At 52.3% G+C, this 24,092-nt stretch overlaps 1 protein-coding gene across 6 annotated transcripts; it reads right to left on the bottom strand.

Annotated features, from left to right (window-relative positions):
* Positions 1-13: 13 nt before the first annotated feature.
* LOC111530452 (beta-glucuronidase) lies at positions 14-23,570 on the bottom strand. Of its 6 annotated transcripts, none has more exons than XM_023197659.3 (13): positions 23,223-23,570; positions 21,511-21,696; positions 21,028-21,212; positions 20,700-20,842; positions 16,822-17,009; positions 15,753-15,905; positions 15,360-15,538; positions 15,129-15,275; positions 10,652-10,736; positions 8,861-9,037; positions 5,608-5,743; positions 2,242-2,353; positions 14-44 (listed from the first exon to the last, which is right to left on the bottom strand). In XM_023197659.3, the coding sequence occupies exons 1-13, from the start codon at positions 23,427-23,429 to the stop codon at positions 29-31; spliced, it is 1,914 nt and encodes a 637-aa protein (XP_023053427.1). In that variant the 5' UTR covers positions 23,430-23,570; the 3' UTR covers positions 14-28. The 6 variants fall into 6 exon arrangements, 5 of the variants coding, with proteins under 5 accessions (XP_023053427.1, XP_023053425.1, XP_023053426.1 ...); XM_023197657.1 differs by lacking the exon at positions 14-44 and adding an exon at positions 1,974-2,143; XM_023197658.2 differs by lacking the exon at positions 14-44 and having other exon boundaries at positions 1,974-2,353.
* Between the last annotated feature and the right edge of the window lie 522 nt (positions 23,571-24,092).

Genomic DNA, 24,092 nt, shown 5'->3' with positions numbered 1-24,092 from the left:
TTGCAGGAGATTCAGAGTCATCAGACCTCTAGATCTTGGAATTCCTGTGGGATTATGATGTATGTGATTGTCAAAAATTAATGACAAAATGTGTCGCTGCCTACTGTTCTGTGAACACTCAGAATGTATTATGAGCTGTTTTTCCATAGTTTTACTTTGGCTTACCTTGAATACTCCACGTATAATCCTCTAAAAAGGTAGCATCGGCAAGAAGGATGAATCTGTTGGAAATACAGCTAAGCTATCCTTCATGGACTAGAACAAGTGTGTCCTGTGCTGGAGCTTAAGACCTGTGGAAAGGGACACTGCCCCCACCGGGCGCAATGGTTCACGCCTGTAATCCCAGCACTTTGGGAGGCCAAGGTGGGTGGATCACTTGAGGTCAGGAGTTCAAGACCAGCCTGGCCAACATGGTGAAAGCCCGTCTCTACTAAAAATACAAAAAAACTAGCCAGGATTGTGGCGTGTGCCTGTAATCCCAGCTATTCAGGAGGCTGAGGCAGGAGAATTGCTTGAACCTGGGAAGAGGTTGCAGTGAGACGAGATCATGCCACTGCACTGCAGCCTGGGCAACAGAAGAAGACTCCATCTCAAAAAATAAAATAAAAAAAAGGGACTGCCCCTACTTTGTAAACCATTTAGATGTATCTACTGTATTTAACTTTTCTTAATGTTTGTCAACTTTTACTGATTACACTTTGACATACTGGAACACAAAACTTGATTCCTTCGAAAACTAAAGAGAGGTTGATAAAAAATATACAAGCCCTAGATCTTAATTGGAACTGACTACATTCTCATTTTTTAAAAATGGACTGACGATGCCTAATAAAACCAGGTGAAATTAACTTTATTCTTTATTTCATGGAGCTTGCACAGGAAAGCTAAAAAGGAGGGTCTGTGTGGAGACAGGGGGCTCAACCACAAGAGAGGGGAAATCAAGTTCTATAGCAAGAACTATACTGGAGGACGGGCACGGTGCCTCACGCCTGTAATCCCAACACTTGGGAAGGCTGAGGCAAGCGGATAATCTGAGGTCAGGAGTTCGAGACCAGCCTGGCCAAGATGGCGAAACCCCGTCTCTACTAAAAATATTTTTAGAAATTTAGCTGGGAGTGGTGGCAGTTGCCTGTAGTTCCAGCTACTTCAGAGGCTGAGGCAGGAGAATTGCTTGAACCCCGGAGGTGAAGGTTGCAGTGAGCCGAGGTTGCGCCACTGCACTCCAGCCTGGCCGACAGAGCAAGACTGTCTCAAAACAAAACAAAACACAACAAAACTGTATCGGTTCACTTTCAACTGACTGGACAGCAAAAGGAATATTTTTCCAAAGCGTATACTTCAAATCAGAACTGATGCACCATCCTTGCCTTACTGGAGCCCTTGAAGAGAGGGAGGAGAGAGTCCTTAAGGAAAGACTGTGCTCTGGGAGGGGTAGGCGGCGTCATTTCGGGGTGTAAAGCCATGGAATGCTGATTTGTAGGCAGAGTTGTTTAAGGAGGTCTTGTCACACTCAGTGGCATCTGTTACAATAAAGCCAATGGGCTTTTACACTCATCTGTCCGTTTCTGTCAAGACCCTATGGCTGAGGTCAGAAGGATGTCCTGGGAGAACCAGTTACCTCTAACCTTCCAGTTCAGACACTGCCAGCTTAACTACGTGGAAACTGGCTCACAGACCCTGCTAAGTGCTGCAGCATGACCGCGTTTCTATGAATTTGTTGGTACATGTGGGACTTTAGCTCATCTGAGGAGTTGAACGGCAGCTGTGAACATCTTCTACTCACTCCCTGTCGAGGCTGGCCCGGTTTGCCACACAAACACGGCGGCCCTAGGACCATGGGGCTATTCCTGCAGATGCCCTCTGGAACCAGCTGCTCTGAACATGGTGGGGGTGTTGGAGCAGCAGTTTCTCCACAGTCCACACATAGTTAAGGCTCTGAAAACAGCGCGACGCACAGAAATGATTTCAGATGCTTTTCAGTAGCCACTTTCATGCCAACTCTTTATTTCCATACTAGAAAATCTTTTATTTCCACCTCTAGCGTTCCCTGCTAGCACAGATGACCAGCAAACCCAGGCCAGAAACGTTCTGGTCTGCCGTGAACAGTCCAGGAGGCACTTGTTCTGCTGCTGTGGAAGTCACCCTGACTCGGGGAGGAAGGGACACACAGGTGGTGTCAGTCTTGCTCAAGCAAACAGGCTGTTTTCCAAACACTGTGACTTGGCTACTGAGTGGGAATACCTGGTTTCATTGGCAATCTTCCAGTATCTCTCTCGCAAAAGGAACGCTGCACTTTTTGGTTGTCTCTGCCGAGTGAAGATCCCCTTTTTATTCCCCAGCACTCTCGTCGGTGCTAAAAACAAACAAACAAACAAAAAAAACACAAAGTGATTCAGATGACTTCTGATGGGTCAAGTTAGAACCACACTGGATCCAAGGTAGGCACTACATAGCAATGTCTTTTTTTTTTCTTTTTTCTCACTGTCCCCCAGGCTGGAATGCAGTGACAATCATAAATCCCTGTGGCCTCAACCTCCTGGGCTCAGGCGATCCTCCGCCTCAGCCTCTCAAATAACCCCATACTTGGCTAATTTTTTTTTTTTTTTTAGTAAAGACAAGGTCTCATTATGTTGCCAAGGCTGGTCTCAAACTACTGGGCTCAAGCAATCTGCCCTCCTCAGCCTCCCCATAGTGCTGGGATTATAAGCACGAGCCACCATGTTCAGCCAAATGTCCTCTTATAGTTTCAGGATGCTTGCTGTGAAATGACAGTTTATGGGTTGAAATATTTAAATACCACTGCTCTGCCCAAACACTCAGGTTTCCTGATGTGTTAATTCCTAGTTTTCTAGTCTGTTACGGGAAAAACCCAAAACAGTGGCTGGGTATGGTGGCTCATGCCTGTAATCCCAGCGCTTTGGGAGGCTGAGGCAGGTGGATCACCTGAGGTCAGGAGTTCGAGACCAGCCTGGCCAACGTGAGAAAACCCCGTCTCTATTAAAAATAAAAAAATTGGTCGGGCACAGTGGCTCATGCCTGTGTAATCCCAGCACTTTGGGAGGCCAAGGCAGGCAGATCACAAGGTCAGGAGTTCAAAACCAGCCTGGACAATATGGTGAAACCTCAGCTCTACTAAAAATACAAAAATTATCCGGGCATGGTGGTGGGTGCCTGTAGTCCCAGCTACTCAGGAGGCTGGAGCAGAAGAATTGCTTGAACCCAGGAGGCAGAGGTTGCAGTGAGCTGGGATCATGCCACTGCACTCCAGCCTGGGTGACAGAGTGAGACTCCATCTCAAAAAAAAAAAAAAAAAAAGCACCAAAAGTTTATTTTTTACTTGCAAAAATAAGGTTTACATGCTGGCTTCCCAGCTGTCTGGTAACTAGGTAGGCAGAGGGCTGTGGGTATCTAGGACAGTTACCCTTCAAAAGGCTTGGGTCTTTCTGAAGAGACAGCGCCTAGTGGGAGCCGGGGTCCTGACCAGCCACAGGTGCCAACGTGGGACCTACTCATGGAGTTCAAAGTCCTCTGGGGCAGGGCCGATGTTCAGCTTGTCAGCACCCACCACCAGTGGTCATCAGGCCTGAGCTGAGGCCGGTGGGAAACACAGCTGGCAAAGACCTGTCAGGGCTGTGCTCTCAGGACACTCTCCGTCCCCAGTGAGACCACCACTAAATGGAAATGTTAAATAGAAAGGAGGCCTTCCCCACGGAAATGTTCAAGACTGTTTCTTCCATGAGTGAACACAGGCACCACCAAGTACTTCGTCAAATGCAGCCCTTACAACACCCACAAGGTGGCGGCACTATCCCCACTGGACAGGCTTATGATACGCTTAGGCGACTTGCCCATCGTGATGCAGCTCATTTCTTTTTTCTAAGATTGAGTCAGCCGGCCACGATGGCTCATGCCTGTAATCACAGCACTCTGGGAGGCCCAGATGCGTGGATCCCCTGAGGTCGGTAGTTCAAGCACAGCCTGTCCAACATGGAGAAACCCTGTCTCTACTAAAAATACAAAATTAGCCGGGTGTGGTGGTGCATGCCTGTAATCCTAGTTAATTGGGAGGCTGAGGCAGGAGAATTGCTTGAACCCGGGAGGTGGAGGTTGCAGTGAGCTGAGATAGTGCCACTGCACTCCCGCCTGGGAAACAAGAGCAAAACCCCCTCTCAAAAAAAAAGACTCTCACTTTATTGCCCAAGCTAGAGTACAGTGGTCTGATCTTAGCTCATTGCAATCTCCATCTCCCAGGTTCAACCGATTCTCATGCCTCAGTCTCCCAAGTGGCTGGGATTACAGGCATGTGCCACCATGCCCGGTTAATTTTGTATTTTTAGTAGAGACGGGGTTTCTCCATGTTGGCCAGGCTGGTCTTAAACTCCTGACCTTAGGTGATCTGCCCACCTCAACCTCTCAAAGTGCTGGGATTACAGGCATAAGCCACCGCACCCAACCTGCAGCTCATTTCTTATCACATAAAGCCTCACACCTCTCCACAAAACTGCCATCATGGATGTCCCCAGACACCATTTATTGCAGGTGCCACGCAGAAGAAGAGCTTCCTGTTCTCCTTTTCCCTTTACCTCTTCTTTCTCACCTCATCTTGTTCATTCATTCATCCCTTTTCCACTCTCACTTTTAAGCTTTAACCTTTTAAAGGCCTGTCTTCCCCTGTAAGTAATATAATTCCCACCATTACCATGTCCTTCTCCAACCCACCAAACTGCCATCCTGAGTTTACAGTAAGTCCATAAACTAAGAAGAAATGGGACACATTCATAGCGAACATGGCAGCCCCTCATCCATCCCCACGTGAGAACACAGATGTTACTCTCTTTGAAGACCAATTTTGTTTTTTAAAGGCAGGTCTCGCTCTGTTGCCCAGGCTCTCGTGCAGTGGTGCAATCATAGCTCACTGCAGCCTCCAACTCCTGTGCTCAAGTGATCCGCCTGCCTCAGCTTCCCAAGCAGTTGGGACTACAGGCACACACCACCACGCCTAGCTAATTTATTTTTGTAGAGATGGGGTCTTGCTATGCTGAGGCTGGTCTCAAACTCCTGGCCTCAAGCGATCCTCCCACCCTTGCCTCCCAAAGTGCTGAGATTACAGGCGTGAGCCACCATGCCCAGCCTGAAGACTTTTAAATGCTGCCACATTTAAGACGCATTGAAACTTACCCGTATTCGATGAGCCTGCTTTTCGCAAGTGAGTAATATACAACAGCCTGAAATACCTTAAGCTTCTCAGGCTTTGTACCCTACTATGGAATAATGAGTGTTTCCCAAAAGTAAATCCATAATGAGGTCCCGTTTTTCCTTCCTCCTTGGCTATGAAATAGACAAGAACAAGGCAAGCTAGACTTGCCTCACCATAGCTGACTCTCCTGTTTGCTTTTTGACCATATTTGGGAGGGGGGGCCTGAGTGCTTTCCTACTTCCTAAGCACAACTTACTTTTCCTACGAAATTCTCAACGCAACCTACATGGATTAAACCAGCTTCCCCGCTTTGTTTCCAATATTCTTATAATTGAAATGGCCAGCATTGGCAAGGCAACCTGAAAAAATAAGGACGGGTACCTTATCCCATAAGCCAAACTGCCACTTACACTGTTCAGTCATGAAATCGGCAAAATTCCAGATGAGCTCTCCAACCACGTACTTTCTGCGTTTTTGATCCAGAACCACATGGTACTGCTCTAGCAGACTCTTCTGGTACTCTTCAGTGAACATCAGAGGTGGATCCTGGGATTCAAGGCAAAGAGAATGTAAGAGTCAGAACTGGCAGAATTGTAAATGTTAGATAAAAATAAAGATCCACTTGATAGTGACCAAAATACCTGTCCTCGCAGGGGGCTATAGTGACTGCAGGACTCACTGATGCTGGGGTAAAGACAGCCAGGGAATGATGTAACCCAGAATAAAAAAGGAAGTTTAAAAAGAAAACAACTTAATGAGCAACTGCTTTATTTATAAACATAATTTGATATTCGCTTTACATTACTTTTCCACCTCTATCTGCTAGTACAGTCTTAAGGCTACACTACACTACAGGTAAAAATATGTCTTTGGGCCAGGTGCAGTGGCTCTTGCCTGTCATCCCAGCAGTTTGGGAGGCTGAGGTGGGAGGACTGCTTGAGCCCTGGAGATCAAAGAAGCAGTGAGCTGTGTTCACAACACTGCACTCCAGCTTGGGTGACACAGCAAGACCCTGTCTCAAATAAATAAATAAATATAATTAAATTAAACTAAACCAGGCTGGGCGTGGTAGCTCAGGTCTGTAATCCCAGCACTTTTGGAGGTCGAGGCAGGAGGATCACTTGAGCCCGGAGTTCAAAACTAGTCTAGGCAACACAGTGAGACCCAGCCTCTACAAAAAGCCTAAATATTAGCCAGGCGTGGTGGCGCACACCTGTGGTTCCAGCTACTTTGGGGGCTAAGGAGGGAGGATCGCTTGAGCTCAGGAGGGCGAGCAGTGAGCTGTGACTACGCCACTGCACTCCAGCCTGGGCAACAGAGTGAGGCTGTCTCAAAAAAAAATTATTTTAAACTAAATCAATTCAGTTATCCTAGTCATATATCAAGACCTCAGTAGCCATGTGTAGCTAGTGTGTACCATTTCAGACAGTGCAAATGTAGAACATTTCCATCACTGCAAGAGCTTTTTTTTTGAAACAAGGTCACCCAGGTGGGAGTATAGTGGTGCCATCAGAGCTGAATGCAGCCTCGACCTACTGGGCTCAAACAATCCTCCCACCTCAGCCTCCCAAGTATCCTGGACTATAAGCACTCACAACAATGCCTAACTAATTTTAAATTTTTTGTAGAGATGGGGTCTGTGTTACGCAGACTGGTCTCAAACTCCTGGGCTCAAGAGATCCTCTGACCTTGGCCTTCCAAAGTGCTAGCATTCCAGGTGTGAGCCACCAGGCCCAGCACTGCAGAGGTTCTATCAGCACTGACCTAGACCCTCTCGAGAGTTTCTTAAGAATTCAGAGCTGGGGCTTGGCACGGTGGCTCATACCTGTAATCCCAGCACTTTGGGAGGCCAAGGCGGGTGGATCACTTGAGGTCAGGAGTTCAAGACCAGCCTGACCAACATGGTGAAACCTCATCTCTACTGAAAATACAATATTAGGTGGGCATGGTGGTGCGTGGCTGTAATCCCAGCTACTCGGGAGGCTGAGGCACGAGAATCGCTTGAAACTAGGAGGTGGAGGTTGCAGTGAGCCGAGATTGCGCCACTGCACTCCAGCCTGGGCAACAAGAGCGAAACTCATCTCAAAAAAAAAAAAAAAAAAGAATTCAGAGCTGGTTACCTTTTCAAAACAGATGAGCAAGCGAGCATATCCACGAGCCACCTCCTCCTACTTAACTAGTTTGCAGAAGTGGCATTCTGTAAGCATGATAAATTTAAGGGTGCAAACAGAACAGCGTAGTCCACTGTGGGTGGCTATTCCCTGTGTGTCAACGGGAGTCCCAGGAGCTGACAAACAAGTGTGTGAGCTGGCTGGGGTGGGAATGAGGGGCTGGATGGGGTTCAGGAATTCACATGAAAAAAAAACCTCACAAGATAAACCAACATATCTTTGGTGAGAAGGACAAAAAAATCAGATGGATTAAAAAAAATGGGGACAGGCCGGGCATGGTGGCTCATGCCTGGATTCCCAGTACTTTGGGAGTCCAAGGCAGGAGAATCACATGAGGCCAGGAGTTCCAGACCAGCCTGATAGCGAGAGTCCATCTTTACAAAAAAAAATTAAAAATAGGCTGCCCATGGTGGTGATGCCAGTAGTCCCAGCTACTCAGGAGGCTGAGGCAGGGGAATCGCTTCAGCCCAGGAGTTGAAGGCTGCAGTGAGCTATGATGGCACCACTGCACCCCAGCCTGGGCAACAGAATAAGACCCTGCAAAAAAAAAAAAAAAGGCTAGCACAGTGGATCACGCCTGTAATCCCAGCACTTTTGGAGGCCAAGGCGGGAAGATCAGTTGAGTCCAGGAGTTTGAGACCAGCCCGGACAACATAGCAAGACCCTATCTCTAAAAAATAAACATTTTTAAAAAAGAATCTTTTAGTTGGTGATTGTGGTGCCAACATGGGCATTCCAGGCAGAAGAAACAGCTCAAGCAAGAGCGGAGCAAACGAGGGCAGTGGAGACAGATCAGTGGCCAGGAGTGAGGCGAGAAGAGGATGAAAACCCAGGAGAGAGCAGAGGACACTGAGTGTCCTGACCAGGGTTTAGGGCTTTGTCCTGTGGGCCTGGGGGAGCCAATGACAGGACTCCCAAAATTGTCATCTGTGGCTGGCGCAGAGGCTCACACCTGTAATCTCACCACTTTGGGAGGCTGGGGCAGGAGATCACTTGAGCCCAGGAGTTCAAGATCAGCCTGGGCAACACAGCAAGACCCCATCTCTACGAAAGTAAAAAAATTAGCCAGGCATGTTGACATGTGCCTATGGTCCCAGCTACTCAGGAGGTTGAGGTGGGAGGATCACTTGTGCCCACGAGGTTAAGGCTGCAGTGAGCAGTGATCACATCACCACACTCTAGCCTTAGCGACAAAGAAAGACCCAGTCTCAAAAACAAACAAATACAAATTTGGATTTGTTAAGAAGACTATGTGGGCACAGGTGATAGGAGGCTGTCTGGAAACAAAGCCGGTAAGGAGGCCACCTGTGAGGACCAAGCGAAGGGGGCCGAGGCCTGGCTGCTGGCAGGAGGGAACATGGATGAGACAGCAGGAGGTGAGCCCAAAGCTGAAGTGAGGGGAGCAGTGCAGTGGGCGCAGGGCAGGCCAGGGGAGGTGAGTGACATCTCTGCCTCGAGAGAACACACAAGCAGAAAGCTCAACACCGCTTACCTGGTGAAACCCTACAATCGTTTCCGCTCCATACTCGCTCTGAATAATGGGCTTCTGATACGTCTTATACCAGCTCTCAAACTGGGTGGTAAGCTGCTGTTGAATCAACTCCAGGTGCCCATAGTCATGATACCAAGAGTAGTAGCTGTTCAAACAGATCACATCCACATACGGAGCCTAGGACCAGAGCAGCAGAGACCATTCAGCACCCAGAAGACAGCATGACTTAGCACTCACACACTGCGGGGCTCCTCTGACAGAGAAGGTAAGAAGGGGATGTAATCCCAGCACTCTGGGATGCTGAGGCAGGAGGATGGCTTGAGGCCAGGGGTTCAAGACCAGCCTGGGTAACACAGCAAGACCCCAGCTCTACAAAAAATAGTAGTGAAAAAATTAGCAGGGCACAGTGGCTCATGCCTGTAATCCCTGCACATTGGGAGGCCAAGGTAGGAGGATCGCTTGATCCCAGGAGTTCAAGACCAGCCTGGGCAATATTGCAAGACCCCATTTCTACCAAAAAAAAAAAAAAAAAAAAAACCAACCTAGAACGGGAAGAGCTGCCTCCTGGGGCTGAGAACATGCAAGTACACCAATTTAGATCCTGAAATTACCCTGCTCCATAGGCAGGAAACATGGTCACAAAGTGGCCCAAAGGAGGCAGGCCTGTCACTCCACGTTGATGCTCACGACGTGTGCAGCTGGGAAGGGCTGTGAGAGGCACAGCAGCTGCCAACGCACAGTCCTCAGCCAAAGCCCAGGGCCCCCGCCACTGGAACTGTGTCCTCTCCAGGGAGCACTCCCATCACTGGGCTTCCCCTCACCTTGCCCTGGAGAAGCGCTCCCACCTGAGAGGCCGATGAAGTCATTCTCACAGAAAATCTTTTTTTGTTTCATTTTGGGAGAGAGTCTCGCTCTGTCCCCCAGACTAGAATGTTAGTGGAGCGATCTCAGCTCACTGCAACCTCTGCCTCCCACGATCAGGTGCTTCTCGTGCCTCAGCCTCCCAAGTAGCTAGGATTACAGGTGCGCACCACCATGCGTGGCTAATTTTTTTGTGTTTTAGGTAGAAACCAAGTTTCACCAGTTGGCTGGGCTGGTCTTGAACTCCTGACCTCAAGTGATCCACCTGCCTCAGCCTCCCAAAGTGCTGGGATGATAGACGTAAGCCACCATGCCCGGCTGTCACAGAGAATCTTGAGGCAGCTTTCACGAGGCAGCACTGTGGGCTGTAGAGGACTTGCAAGAGTCCATCCTAGGAGCAGGGCAGGGAAGACCGAGTAGGACCACCCCAAGCTTCAGCACAGCAGGGCTCACAGCTGAGCAGCAGAGGCTTCTGTGTCCAACTGGCTAGTTTCTAATGTGTTCTGAACATACTTCTTTCTAGTAAAAATGCTGGCCGGGTGTGGTGGCTCACGCCTGTAATCCCAGCACTTTGGGAGGCAGAGGTGGGTGGATCAAGAGGTCAGATCGAGACCATCCTGGCTAACATGGTGAAACCCCGTCTCTACTAAAAATACAAAAAAATTAGCTGGGTGTGGTGGCGGGTGCCTGCAGTCCCAGCTACTCGGGAGGCTGAGGCAGCAGAATGGCGTGAGCCCTGGAGGCGGAGCTTGCAGTGAGCCGAGATCACGCCACTGCACTTCAGCCTGGGCGAGAGAGCAAGACTCCGTCTCAAAAAAATGAAATGAAAAAAACCCAGCGCATGGTGCTTTCCAGCTGTTCCAATGAGCAGGTTTCAGGATGAGCCTAGGCAAAGGCAGGGAGAAGTGGGATGGGGACCCCCAGGCTCACCCCCTTGTCTGCTGCATAGTTGGAGTTGGTCACAAAGGTCACAGGCCGGGAGGGGTCCAAGGCTTTGGTGTGAGCGATCACCATCCTGTCCACAAAAGGCAGAAGACAGGGGTTCTGTCAGTCCAAGGTCTCAGGCACCCTCCCATCCTCTCTGTCCCATCTTCCCCCGCTAGAAAACAACATGCAGCCAGGCAAGGGGGCTCACACCCGTAATCCCAGCAGTTTGGGAGGCCGAGGCAGGTGGATCACCTGAGGTCAGGAGTTCAAGATCAGCCTGGCCAACATGGTGAAATCCCATCTCTACTGCAAATACAAAAATTAGCCAGGCATGGGGGCATGCATCTGTAACCCCAGCTACTCGGGAGGCTGAAGCACAAGAATCACTTGAACCCGGGAGGTGGAGGTTGCAGTGAGCCGAGATCACACCACTGCACTCCAGCCTGGTCCACAGAGCAAGACCCTGTCTCAGAACAAACAAATAAATAAAAACAAAAAAGCATGGAGCTGCTGCTTTCTTCCCTAACTGGAGATGTATTTTACGTAAGGGCACATGTTCCTCTAGTCCTAGACTGAGCTCTCTAACATCACTCTTTCTCCCCGTATCTCCGAATCCTATCCTCCCAGAGGAGCAGCCACCCTTCCAGGTACACAGAACCGTGGTCACTTGGCTGAACACTGCTAAAAATGAGGTTGACTCCCTGAAACAGCTCTTGAACACAGGAGTGGATGGGTGCAGATTTGGGTGGGGTATTTATTAATGCATCAAGCAAACAGGGGCACTCCCTGGAAAGTAGGCATGTGGCTGGGTGTGAGGTGCTCAGCAGTGACTCAAATCTAAGTCCACAGGTCCTGCAGTGGGAGTGGAGACGCATGCACAGAGACATGGTGCAAGAGCCAGGCACGGTGGCTCACACCTAGAATCCCAGCACTTTGGAGGCTTACTAGAGACCAGCATTTCAAGACCAGCCTGGGCAACATAGCAAGACCTGGTTTCTACAACAAATTTAAAAATTAGGGCGGGCATGGTGGCTCACGCCTGTAATCCCAACACTTTGGGAGGCCGACGCGGGTGGATCATGAGGTCAAGAGTTTGAGACCAGCCTGGCCAACATGGTGAAATTCTATCTCTACAAAAAAATACAAAAAAACCCTAGCCAGGCATGGTGGCACACACCTGTAATCCCAGGTACTCATGAGGCTGAGGCAGAAAAATTGCTTGAACCCAGGAGGTAGAGGTTGCAGTGAGCCAAAATCATACCACTGCTCTCCAGCCTGGGCAACAGAGCAAGACTCCATCTTGGGGGAAAAAAAGTTTTTTTTAACTTAGACTGGCATGGCGGTGCACGCCTATGGTCCCAGGTATTTGAGAGGCTGAGTGGGGAGGATCGCTTAAGCCTAGGAGGCCGAGGTGGCAATGAGCCGTGATTGTACCACTGCAGTCCAGTCTGGGGAACAGAGCGAGACCCTGACTCTGAAAAACAAACAATGAAAGAAATGTTTCAAATGGAAGTGACAAGTGGTGACAGCAATTGGGCTCTGCTAGACAATAAACATAACTTGGACTGGAGAGTCAAGGACAGCCTCTTAGAAGAAACGACCCTTAGGAAGGGTGCGGTGGCTCATCTCAGCAGTTTGGGAGGCCGAGGCGGGCGGATCACCTGAGGTGGGGAGTTCAAGATCAGCCTGACCAACATGGAGAAACCCCGTCTCTACTGAAAATACAAATTAGCCGGGCATGGTGGTGCATGCCTGTAATCCCAGCTACTCAGGCGGCTGAGGCGGGAGAATTGCTTGAACCCACGAGGCAGAGGTTGTGGTGAGCTGAGATCGCGCCATTGCACTCCAGCCTGGGCAACAAGAACAAAACTCCATCTCAAAAAATAAATAAATAAATAAGAGGAAATGGCCCTTATACTGAGTAGAGTCAACCAGGAGGGATGAAGGGAAGAAAAACCCAACAGAGGGACCCATCCGTGCTCAGAGCTCCCAGCACCCACCCGAGTCCTCCACAGTATAGACTTTTTTTTTTTTTGAGACAGGGTCTTGTTCTGTCACCCAGGCTGGAGTGCAAAGGCCTGATCTCGGCTCACTGCAACCTCCGTCTCCCAGGTTCAAGCGATTCTCCTGCCTCAGCCTCCCAAGTAGCTGGGATCACAGGCGCGCACCACCATGCCTGGCTAATTTTTGTATTTTTAGTAGAGACGGGGTTTCATCATGTTGGTCAGGCTGCTCTTGAACTCCTGACCTCGTGATCTGCTCGCCTCGGCCTCCCAAAGTGCTGGGATTACAGGCGTGAGCCATCGCACCCAGCCCTTTTTTTTTTTCTGAGAGACAAAATCTCACTCTGTAGCCCAGGCTAGAGTACAATGACATCATCTTGGCTCACTGCAACCTCTGCCTCCCACGTTCAAGCAATTCTCCTGCCTCAGCCTCCCAAGTAGCTGGGATTACAAGCGTCCACCTCCCGACCCAGCTAATTTTTTTACTTTTAGTAGAGATGGGGTTTCAATATCGGTTGGCCAGGCTGGTCTCAAACTCCTGACCTCAGGTGATCCACCCACCTTGGCCTCCCAAAGTGCTGGGATTACAGGTGTGAGCCACCACGCCCAGCCCAGACTGTTGTTGAAGCCTGTCGTCCTCCTTCCTTGGTTCATTTCTCCTTTTACGCCCTCCCCAATCATTGCTCTGCCCATCTGAAGGCTGTGACTGGCACAGGTCAGAACAGAACCCCCTAACTCAAGTTCCACACCCACACTCTCCAACAGCCAGGCTCTCAGATGGGAAGCTTCAAAGCCTTGGGACAGCCTGGCTGAACCTCTCCAGCCTGGGTGGCTCCCTCCAAATCCTGCCCCAGAAAACAGGCATCTCCTCTGGCCACCTCCCAAAGAAGCCTATCTGGAAGCCTCAAACACCTGCTCCTGGAAGCCTGTACTCTTCCCCTTCCCTTCGCAACAAACGTCCTGTCCACCCAGTCCTGCTGAGCACACCTCTGTGGCCTGAGCTCTGAATTGTCCATGGCCCAGCCTGCGACAACTTCTCACAGCCTTCTGCCTGCTGCAGACTTGGCTCAGCCCAAAGCACTGCATGAAATTGGGGTGTGCTGTATGAGTCAAGAAGCATTTCTACCACCTCTGCTGCCTCTACCGCAAGTGAAAAACCTACTCTGAACGCTGAGTTAGAACTGCACGATTGTAAGGAAGAAAAGGGGGCCGGGTGCGGTGGTTCACACCTGTAATCCCTGCACTTTGGGAAGCTGAGGCAGGAGGATCACTAGAGGCCAGGAGTTCCAGGCCAATCTGGCAAACATGGTGAAACCCAGTCTCTACTAAAAATACAAAAATCAGCCGGGCACGGTGGCTCCCACCTGTAATCCCAGCACTCTGGGAGGCTGAGGTAAGTAGATCTCCTGAGGTCAGGAGTCCAAGACCAGCCTGGCTCAACATAGTGAAACCCCATCTCTACTGAAAAATGCAAAACTTGGCCAGGTGTGGTGGCTCACGCCTGTAATCCCAGCACTTCAGGAGGTCGAGGCGGGTGGATCACGAGTTCAACAGATCGAGACCATCCTGGCGAAAATGGTGAAACCCTGTCTCTACTAAAAATACAAATATTAGCAGAGTGTGTTGGTGTGTGCCTGTGGTCCCAAATACTCAGGAGGCTGAGGCGGGAGAATCACTTGAACCTGGGAGGTAAAGGTTGCAGTGAGCCGAGATTGTGCCACTGCACTCCAGCCTGGCCACAGTGAGACTCCATCTCAAGAAAAAAAAAAAAAAAAAGGAAAAGTTAGCTGGGCGTGGTGGCCCGTGCCTGTAATCCCACCTACTCAGGAGGCTGAGGCTGGAGAATAGCTTGAACCAGGGAGGCGGAGGTTGCAGTGAGCTGAGATCATGCCCCTGCACTTCAGCCTGGGCAACAGAGGGTGACTCTGTATCCAAAAACAAAGAAAAAGAAAAAATCAGCTGGTCGCGATGACACACATCTATAATCCCAGCTACTTGGGAGGCTAAGGCAGGAGGATCACCTGAGCCTGGGAAGTCAAAGCTGCAGTGAGCCAACATTGCACCACTGCACTCCAACCTGGGCAACCAGAGTGAGAACCTGTTTAAAAAAATAAATAAATAAAACAGGCCAGGCACAGTGGCTCATGGGTGCCTGTAATCCTAGCTACTCAGGAGGCTAAGGCAGGAGAATCACTTGAACCCGGGAGGCAGAGGTCGTAGTGAGCGGAGATCACCCCACCGCACTCCGGCCTAGGCAACACAGTGAGACTCCTTCTCAAATTAAAAAAGTGAAAAAAAAAAAAAAAAACAAAAAACACAATGTGGGTGGGTATTTGGTCCCCTGAATGTCCAGGTATTGACGGCCTTCCCATTGGGCTGGACGGGAGGCTGATCTTGAACAGCACACACCCACCCCAGCCAGCCACCTGCCAGGGTCTCCTCCCCAGTCTAGCCAAGGGCAGGCAGGGGGCACTCACTTCAAGTAGTAGCCGGCAGATTCTAGCTGCGACGCAGGCTCGTTGGCCACAGACCACATCACAACGGCGGGGTGGTTCTTGTCCCTGCGCACCACTTCCTCCATCACCCGCATGTGGTTTTGCAGGGACACGTTGTTGAAGAACTGCCTGCAGGCCAGGAGGGAAGGGACAGAGGGTCATGGTGCAGCCCATAGGCTGGGCAGGCAGAGCAGGTGCACAGCGGGGACTCACGGCAGTGCCAGGCCCACGCCAGGACACTCATCGATGACCACAATCCCATAGCGGTCACACATCTGCAGCACTTCCTCAGCGTAGGGGTAGTGACTGGTACGGAAGGCATTGGCACCAAGCCAGCGAAGCAGGTTGAAGTCCTTCACCAGCAGCGGCCAGTCGAAGCCCTTCCCTCGGATCTACGAGACAGCAGAGCCGAGTGACCCCTGTCCCTGTCGAAGCTGCACTTCCTCTGAGAGCCAGGACCCTGGAGAGCCACCCCACGAGTCCCCTCTCCATTTGGAGCCATTTGCCTCATTGCCCTGAGCTGCCCTCAACCGCAGGACACAGGGAAGGTGAAAGTGGAGGGTGACCAGAAGCAGCCCCCACAAGGACCCAGGAGCCCCAACGCACGTCCGCATCCTCATGCTTGTTGACGCCGTGGAAATAGAAAGGTTTCCCATTGATGAGGAACTGGCTTTCGGTGACAGCCACAGTGCGGATCCCCACAGGGAGTGTGTAGAAGTCAGACACAGGCCCCAGTGACGTCTGTGCAGTCAGCCGCACCTACAACAGCCAAAGCACCAGGTGTGAGCACCCCGACAGCCTGAGCCCTCTGCCAGGAAGGCCCCTCGTGCATGCCAGCAGCCGCCTCTGGGCCTGTAAGCAGAGATGCAGCAATCAGAGGCTCTGCCCTTCCCTGGTTGACCCTGGGACCTGCCCTTCAAAATGGGGTCTTCCCCTTGACCAGACAAGGAGGCTCATGCCTGGAGTTTTCACATTTTGGAAAGCTAAGGCAGAAGGATCACTGGAGTCCAGGAGTTCAAGACCAGCCTGGCAACAGCCTGAGACCTCATCTCTACAAAAAAAAACTTTTTTGAGACAGTCTCACTCTGTTCCCCAGGCTGGACTGCAGTGGTGTGATCTCAGCTCACTGCACCCTCTGCCTCCTGAGTTCAAGCAATTCTCCTGCCTCAGTCTCCCAAGTAGCTGGAATTACAGGTGTGTACCACCATGCCCAGCAAATTGTCATATTTTTAGTAGAGATGGGGTTTCACCATGTTGGCCAGGCTGGTCTCAAACTCCTGGCCTCAATAATCCACCCGCCTCAGCCTCCCAAAATGCTGGGATTATAGGCATGAGCCACCGTGGCCAGCCTACAAAAACTTTTTCTTTAATTAGCCAGGCACGGTGGCATGTGCCTGTAGTCCCAGCTACTCAGGAGACCAAGGTAGAAGGATTGCTGCAGGCTGAGAGCTCAAGGCTGCAGTGAGCTGTGATCAGGCCACTGCACTCCAGCCGGGGTGACAGAGTGAGACCATCTCAAAAAAAAAAAAAACTGGGCCTCCCACCAAGGGTGAGAAACATCAGAAAGCTCAGAGGACCACGCCTGCCCGTTCACCTGTCCTGGGCTCCTGCTGAAGCCAGGGTCACCAGATGCAGGCAAAAGACCTCCCTTGGGCAAGTCCCAAACCACCATTACCTCCAACGAGTACAGATAGGCGGGGCGTTCGTGCATCAGGTATGGCCACCAGAGGCTGGCACCCGGCACTTTCAGTTGGCCCTGGGTTCCTGACCCGTTCGCCACGAGTTTGTTTTCTGCATCCAGAAGACGCACTTCCAACTCGAACAGGTTACTGCCCTTGACAGAGATCTGGTAATTCACCAGCCCTGCGAGAAACGAGAGAGAGCAGGGCTGAGGGAGGGACACGACCTGAGTGGCACAAACGGGAGTGCCCTGCAGCCACTGCTGCCAGGCAGCCATTTGTTTCTGTTGCTTTTTTTTTTTATTTAATTTTTTAAATTTTTTTTTTTCTTGAAACAGAGTCTCACTCTGTTCCCCAGGCTGGAGTGCAGTGGCATGATCTCGGCTCACTGCAACCTCCACCTCCAGGGTTCAGGTGATTCTCCTGCCTCAGCCTCCCAAGTACCTGGGATTACAGACGTGTACCACCATGCTCGGCGAATTTTTTTATTTTTTAGTAGAGATGGGGTTTTGCCATATTGGCCAGGCTGTTCTAGAACCCCTGACCTTAGGTGATCCACCTGCCTTGGCCTCCCAAAGTGCTGGTTTGAGATGGAGTCTCGCTCTGTCGCCCAGGCTGGAGTGCAGTGGCCGGATCTCAGCTCGCTACAAGCTCCGCCTCTCAGGTTCATGCCATTCTCCTGCCTCAGCCTCCCAAGTAGCTGGGACTGCAGGCGCCCGCCACCTCGCCCAGCTAGTTTTTTGTATTTTTTAGTAGAGACAGGGTTTCACCATGTTAGCCAGGATGGTCTCAATCTCCTGACCTCGTGATCCGCCCGCCTCGGCCTCCCCAAGTGCTGGGATTACAGGCTTTGGTCAGGCACAGTGGTCACACCTGTAATCCCAACACTTGGGGAGGCTGAGGTGGGAGGATCGCTTGAACCCAGGAGTTCAAGACCAGCCTGGGTAACACAAGGAAACCACTTCTTCCCTAAAAACACAAACAATCAGCCGGGCGTGCTGGTGCGTGCTTGCAGCCCCAGCAGCCCCAGCTACTTGGGAGGCTGAAGTGGGAGGACTGCTTGAGCCAGGAGTTCGGGGCTCTAGTGAGCTATGATCTTGAGGCTGGGTAGGTAGTCAAGAAGTGACTGTGTCCTTTGGACATGCCAGCCACGGCGCTGAGACACGTGACGTGTGAACACGCATGTACAGCTCCTGCGCATGTGCAGCACCCAAAGGACAGCCAGGAACGTGCTTACAGTAACACCTCTTCCCAGCTCCTTAGGAATTCATCATGGAAGACTCCCAGAAAGGGAGTTTCCCCAGTAATAATCGGCGCTGTCTCATCCTTATGAGCACCCTGTCCTGAATTCTGTGTCTCAGGGTGAACCGTGTGTTTTGCACTTCACTGTTTTTTTTGTCGGGGTGTTGCTGTCACCCAGGCTGGAGTGCAGTGTTGCAATCTCAGCTCACTGCAACCTCCACCTCCCAGGTTCAAGCAACTCTCCCATCTCAACCTCCTGAGTAGCTGGGATTGCAGGCTCACACCACAATGCCCAGCTAATGCTGGCTAGGCTGGTTTGAACTTCTGAACTCAAGTGATCCACCCGCCTCGGCCTCCAAAAGTGCTGGGATGACAGGCATAAGCCACTGCGCCCGAGCTATTCTAAACTTAACTTCCAAAATACTTTTCCTGGGCAATAAACTGCTCTATGTTGCATTGCGCTTGCTGTGTGATTCTTTTTTCAATTCTTTTTTATTCATTTATTTTATTTTTTCTCAGACAGGGTCTCACTATGTTGCCCAGGCTGTTCTGAAACTTTTCAGTTCAAGCGATCCACCCACCTTGGATTCCCAAAGTGCTGGGATGACAAGCATTAGCCACCACACCCAGCCTAAATATTTTTTGTTTTGTTTTTTTTTGAGACGGAGTCTTGCTCTGTCGCTCAGGCTGGAGTGCAGTGGCACAATCTTGGCTAACTGCAAGCTCCCCCTCCCAGGTTCAAGCCATTCTCCTGCCTCAGCCTCCAGAGCAGCTGGGACTACAGGCGCCCGCCACCACGCCCAGCTAATTTTTTTTGTATTTTTAGTAGAGACGGAGTTTCACTGTGTTAGCCAGGATGGTCTCGATCTCCTGACCTCATGATCCGTCCGTCTCAGCCTCCCAAAGTGCTGGGATTACAGGCATGAGCCACCGCGCACAGCACCTAAATTCCTTTAAACTTAGAACTGCAGCCCCATGACAGCTGTCAATAATCTTGCCACTGCACTCCAGCCTGGGCGACAGTGCAAGGCCTCATATCAGGAAAAGAAAAAGGTATGTTTTATTTATTTATTTATTTATTTGACATGGAATCTCTCTCTGTCCTCCAGGCTGGAGCGCAGTGATGTGATCTCAGCTCACTGCAAGCTCCGCCTCCCAGGTTCACGCCATTCTCCTGCCTCAGCCTCCCGAGTAGCTGGGACTACAGGCGCCCGCCAGCACGCCCGGCTAATTTTTTGTATTTTTAGTAGAGATGGAGTTTCACCGTGTTAGCCAGGGTGGTCTTGAGCTCCTGACCTCGTGATCCGACTGCCTTGGCCTCCCAAAGTGTTGGGATTACAGGCGTGAGCCATGGCGCCCAGCCTGAAAAATATACGTTTTAAAAAAGAAAAAAACTTAAAACAAAAATTTTTCATAAATACAGGATATCCCAGTGGCTCATGCCTATAATCCCAGCATTTTGGGAGACTGAGGTGGGTGGATCCTGAAGTCAGGAGTTGAACCAGCCTGGCCAACATGCTGAAACCCCATCTCTACTAAAAATACAAAAATTAGCTGGGCATGGTGGCGTACGCCTGTAATCCCAGCTGTTCAGGAGGCTGAGGCAGGAGAATCGCTTGAACCTGGGAGGCGGAGGTTACAGTGAGCCAAGATCATACCACTGCACTCCAGCCTGGACAACAAAGAGAGACTTCATCTCAAAACAACAACAACAACAACAACAACAGGGTATCCCCCAGCTGGGCGCAGTGGCTCACACCTGTAACCCTTGCATTTTGGCAGGCCAAGGAGGGTGAATCACCTTAGGTTAGGAGTTCAAGACCAGTCAGACCAACATAGTGAAACCCATCTCTACTAAAAAAAATACAAAAATTAGCCGGGTGTAGTGACGGGTGCCTGTAATCCCAGCTACTTGGGAGGCTGAGGCAGGAGAATTGCTTGAACCCAGGAGGCAGAGATTGCATTGCAGTGAGCCGAGATCACACCACTGCCCTCCAGCCTGGTGACAGAGCAAGCCTCCATCTCAACAAAAAAAAAAGAAAAAAAAGAAAGACAGGGTCTCCCTCTGTGGCCCAGACCAGAACGGAGTGGCACAGTCATAGCTCACTGCACCCTTGACCGCCCAGGCTGAAGTGATTCTCCTGCCTCAGCAGCTGGGACTACTGGCATGCATCACCATGCCTGGCTAATTTTTAAATTTTTTGTGGTGATGGCCTTGCTGTGTTGCCCAAGCTGGTCTTGAACTACTGGCCTCAAGAGATCCTCCTACCAGGGCCTTCTTGCAAAGTGCTGGATGACAGGTGTGAGCCACCGTGCCTGGCCCCCCGAAGCTGCCTGTTCCTTGAGCATGACGTGTAGCAAGGGAAGCTGGAGTGAGAGCAGCACAGTGGCGAAGGGACATGACTGCCACCCTGAGCTGTGTGATGTTAGGCCAGACCCCTCTTCTCCAAGGGGTGATTTCGGGAGCCCGTGCCGGCTCAGACAGCCTGGAATTTAGCTTTGTAGGTGGACGGGAACCTGTGAGGGTTTAGAGATGCTGGGAGCACCTTTTTCCTGGGAGAGCTTTCCAAACAGGGAACAAACAGAGCCACCCTGGGCCCCACTGAGGGAGGATCCTAGCAGAAGCCCTCACCACTGTCGTGCTCCACGCCGGTGGTGACGGTGATGTCATCGATGTAGGTGGTGGGTGTTGTGTACAGAAGCACAGACCGCTGGAGTCCCGCGTAGTTGAAGAAGTCAAAGTATGTATTCTGGACAAAGTAACCCTTGGGATACCTAGGGTGGGAGGACTGTGGTTCGCTGGGCCCTTGCCCTGGGTCCCTTGACCTCAGCTCACATGCCTTCCCGGCCTCCCCAGATCCAGGGCCTCCACTCTGCAAAGGCCACCCTGTCCCTAGCAGGAAGACCACCGGGTGGGGCGGGAAGGTGGGTGCGTGCAATGGAAGCAGGATGGTACCCACTTGGAGGTGTCGGTCAGGTATTGGATGGTCCCTGGTGGCAGGGTGGTGGGGGTGAGTGTGTTGTTGATGGCGATAGTGATGCGGAGCTGGGAGGACAGGGGCCCCACCTGGACCAGGTTGCTGATGTCGGCCTCAAAGGGGAGGTAGCCCCCCTCATGCTCTAGCGTGTCGACCCCATTCACCCACTGCAGACACAGGAGACATGGGGAGGGGGTGGCAGGTCAGGGCATGAGGAGGGGCCCAGCTATCAGGCACTCCCTCACATATCCAACAGTATTGGGCTCTGGGGCCTGCCCGTCAGACGGGAAGAATGGCATCCCAATGGGGTAGATGAGGCCACCTATCCCCCTACACAGGGCACAGCGCCCAGGGCAGGGCAGGGCCCCTCACCATCCCACCCCGGCAGACAGGCTGTGGGTGGCAGCTGGGGGTCCCATGCCATGCAACAGCCCACCCACCCTGCCTGCTCCTGGCCCCACTGACCACGATGGCATAGGCGTGGGCACTGCCAATCCTCAGCACCACTCTTGTGCTCAGGTCCTGGGTCCATCGCTCCGGCAGGATCACCTCCCGTTCATACCACACCCAGCCGACAAAATGCCGCAGACGCCAGTCCTGGCTGATGTCGTTGAAGCTAGAGGGAACTGGCATGTCCAGGGTGGGGCCTGACTGTGGAGAGAAGGGCCAGGCTCAGCTCCTAGGCCCCCAAAGGGATCCGGGACCAGTGTGCTGCACAGCTGTGTCCCAGGCTTAGTGCAAAAGTCCTGATACATTGTGAGGACTCTTGGCAGAACAGATAACTTGCTGATAACGGGTCAACTGCCAGGGCGGTTTGTGCACCTGGGCCAGGGGAGCCAGGAGTTCCTCCTCAGAGTGGATGGGGCCCAATAGCTCCTGAGACAGGAGGGAGCCCAGGGCCACATCCCAGCCAGAGGCAAGAAGGTTCACACCCATGACTAAGGCAGATGGCCCATTGCATGTCACAGGGAGGAGGGCTGGTTGGGGGGAGCTTTGCTTAGGACACTGTCAGTGGGGCACACACTGGCACCCAGCCCCCTCCTCTCTCCCTCCTGTACTGAATGCCGCAAAGTCAGAAAAAGAGGATGTAGACCAGGCAAAAGCGGCCCAGACCTCACCCGGTTCCACTTCTCTGCTGACCACATCCAAGTCAGGAGGGGAGCACGGGTGGCGTCCTTGGCCTGATGTCACGTCCTGTCCTCTATCTGAACCTTGAAAACCAGAAAGCTGACCTCAGGACGTCTAAACTGTCCCCTCCTCCCAAGCCCCGGGCCCAGCTCTGTGCAGTGCATGCTGCTGTGGCCAGGGGAGTGTGTGGGTGGTTCATGCCTGTAATCAGCACTTTGGGAGGTCAACGTGGGAGGATGGCTTGAGGCCAGGAGTTCGAGACTATCCTGGGTAACTAGTGAGACCCTATATCTTAAAAAAAAAAAAAAAAAGGTCTCACTGTGTCGCCCAGGCTGGAGTGCAGTGGCATGATCTCAGCTCACTGCAACCTCTACCTCCTGGGTTCAAGCAATTCTCCTGACTCATCAGCCTCCCAAGTACCCGGGATTACAGGCATGAACCACCACACTTGGTTAATTGTTATATTTTTAGTAGAGACGAGGTTTCACCATGTTATGTTGGCCAGCCTGGTCTCAAACTCCTGGCCTCAGATGATTCGCCTGCCTCCGCCTCCCAAAGTGCTGGGATTACAGGTGTGAGCCACTGAGCCCGGGTAAGATTTTTTGTTTTGTTTTGTTTTGTTTTGTTTTTTAGCCAGGCATGGTGGCCCCAGCTAAACTGCGGGACGGGAGAATTGAGTGAGCTCAGAAGTTAGGACGGCGCCACTCTCCTCCAGCCTGGGAGACAGGGGCAAACCCAGTCTCAAAAAACATTTTTTTTAAATAAAAAATAAATATTAAAACGAAGGACACTGCACAGGCTCGGCCTTCGCCTCAGGAAGGGGTTCGGCAGAAGTCTTTTCTCCTCCTCCAGCCTCCTCCACCCCGGCCCTCCAGAGTGTCCCCGTTTCCCCGTCCCCCAACGCCGCGTCCCCCAAGCCCGTTGACCTTTAACTTCCTGCGGGCTCCCAGCTCCCGGACGCCCAGGGGAAAGAGCCTGAGGGGGCCCGGGCTCCCCTACTCCCACCGCCGGGCTTCCGGACGCCTCCCGGCCCTGCCCCGAGATCGCACCTCCCGCAGCGGCCGCCGGTACCACTGCTCCTCAAAGCCCCGGCGTCGGTTGTCGGAGAAGTCGGCGCGGAAGCTCCAGAGGCCGTCCAGTTCCTTGCGCTCCCGCGACGGGCTCTCCCGGGGGTACAGCATCCCGCCCTGCAGCGCCAGCGCGCAGCCCAACAGCGGCCCGAGCACCGCCCAGGCCACCGCCAAGCCAGGGGCCATGCTTTCCGCTCGCCTACTCCCCCGCTGCCCGTTCCGCCACTGTCTGCTGGGCTAAGAAAAGCGCGGGAGGTGCCCGTAGGGCGGTGCGCGTGACGCCCCGGTGGCGTGACGCGCCTGAAGCCGCCGGCGCCATCTTGGTTCAGGACGAGTGCCAGGCCTGGAGGGGCGGGGCGGGGCCGGGCGCTGCCCAGTGGGGCCTGTGGCTGGAACCCCAGGCTAGGCCTTTGGGGAAACGGGACCCTCACCCTCAGCCCCAGCAAAGAAGGGCGAGGTCTGCTCCCCACCCCGGCCCAGGCTGGACGATCCAGGTTCGCACGCCAGAACAGAACCCCTGAGATCGGTGGGATCGCCCTGTTTCGTCAAGGAGCACCTCCACTTGCTTTCCCCAGCAGGAATTTGAGCCGGCCCCACGGGAGCTTCTTCCATGCCTGTGTGATGCAGCCTCTTGCAGGGATGCCCGTCCTTGGGATGCGGCCATAGCCTTGACCCTGGGGTTCTGGAGCCCTGACCTTAACCCAGGGGCCAAGAGCTCCCTCTTGGTGTTGCAGGCACATAAAGATGCAGGGAGAGAGGCCAGGTGCAGTAATCCCAGCAGTTTGGGAACCCGAGGTGGGCGGCGGTGTGGCGGGGGGCGGGGGGGGGGGGGGGGGGGGGCGGCTGGGG

Source organism: Piliocolobus tephrosceles, unplaced genomic scaffold (genome assembly GCF_002776525.5).
Source record: "Piliocolobus tephrosceles isolate RC106 unplaced genomic scaffold, ASM277652v3 unscaffolded_77, whole genome shotgun sequence".
NCBI classification, from domain to species: domain Eukaryota; kingdom Metazoa; phylum Chordata; class Mammalia; order Primates; family Cercopithecidae; genus Piliocolobus; species Piliocolobus tephrosceles.
This window is presented reverse-complemented; position numbering and strand designations above follow the sequence as displayed.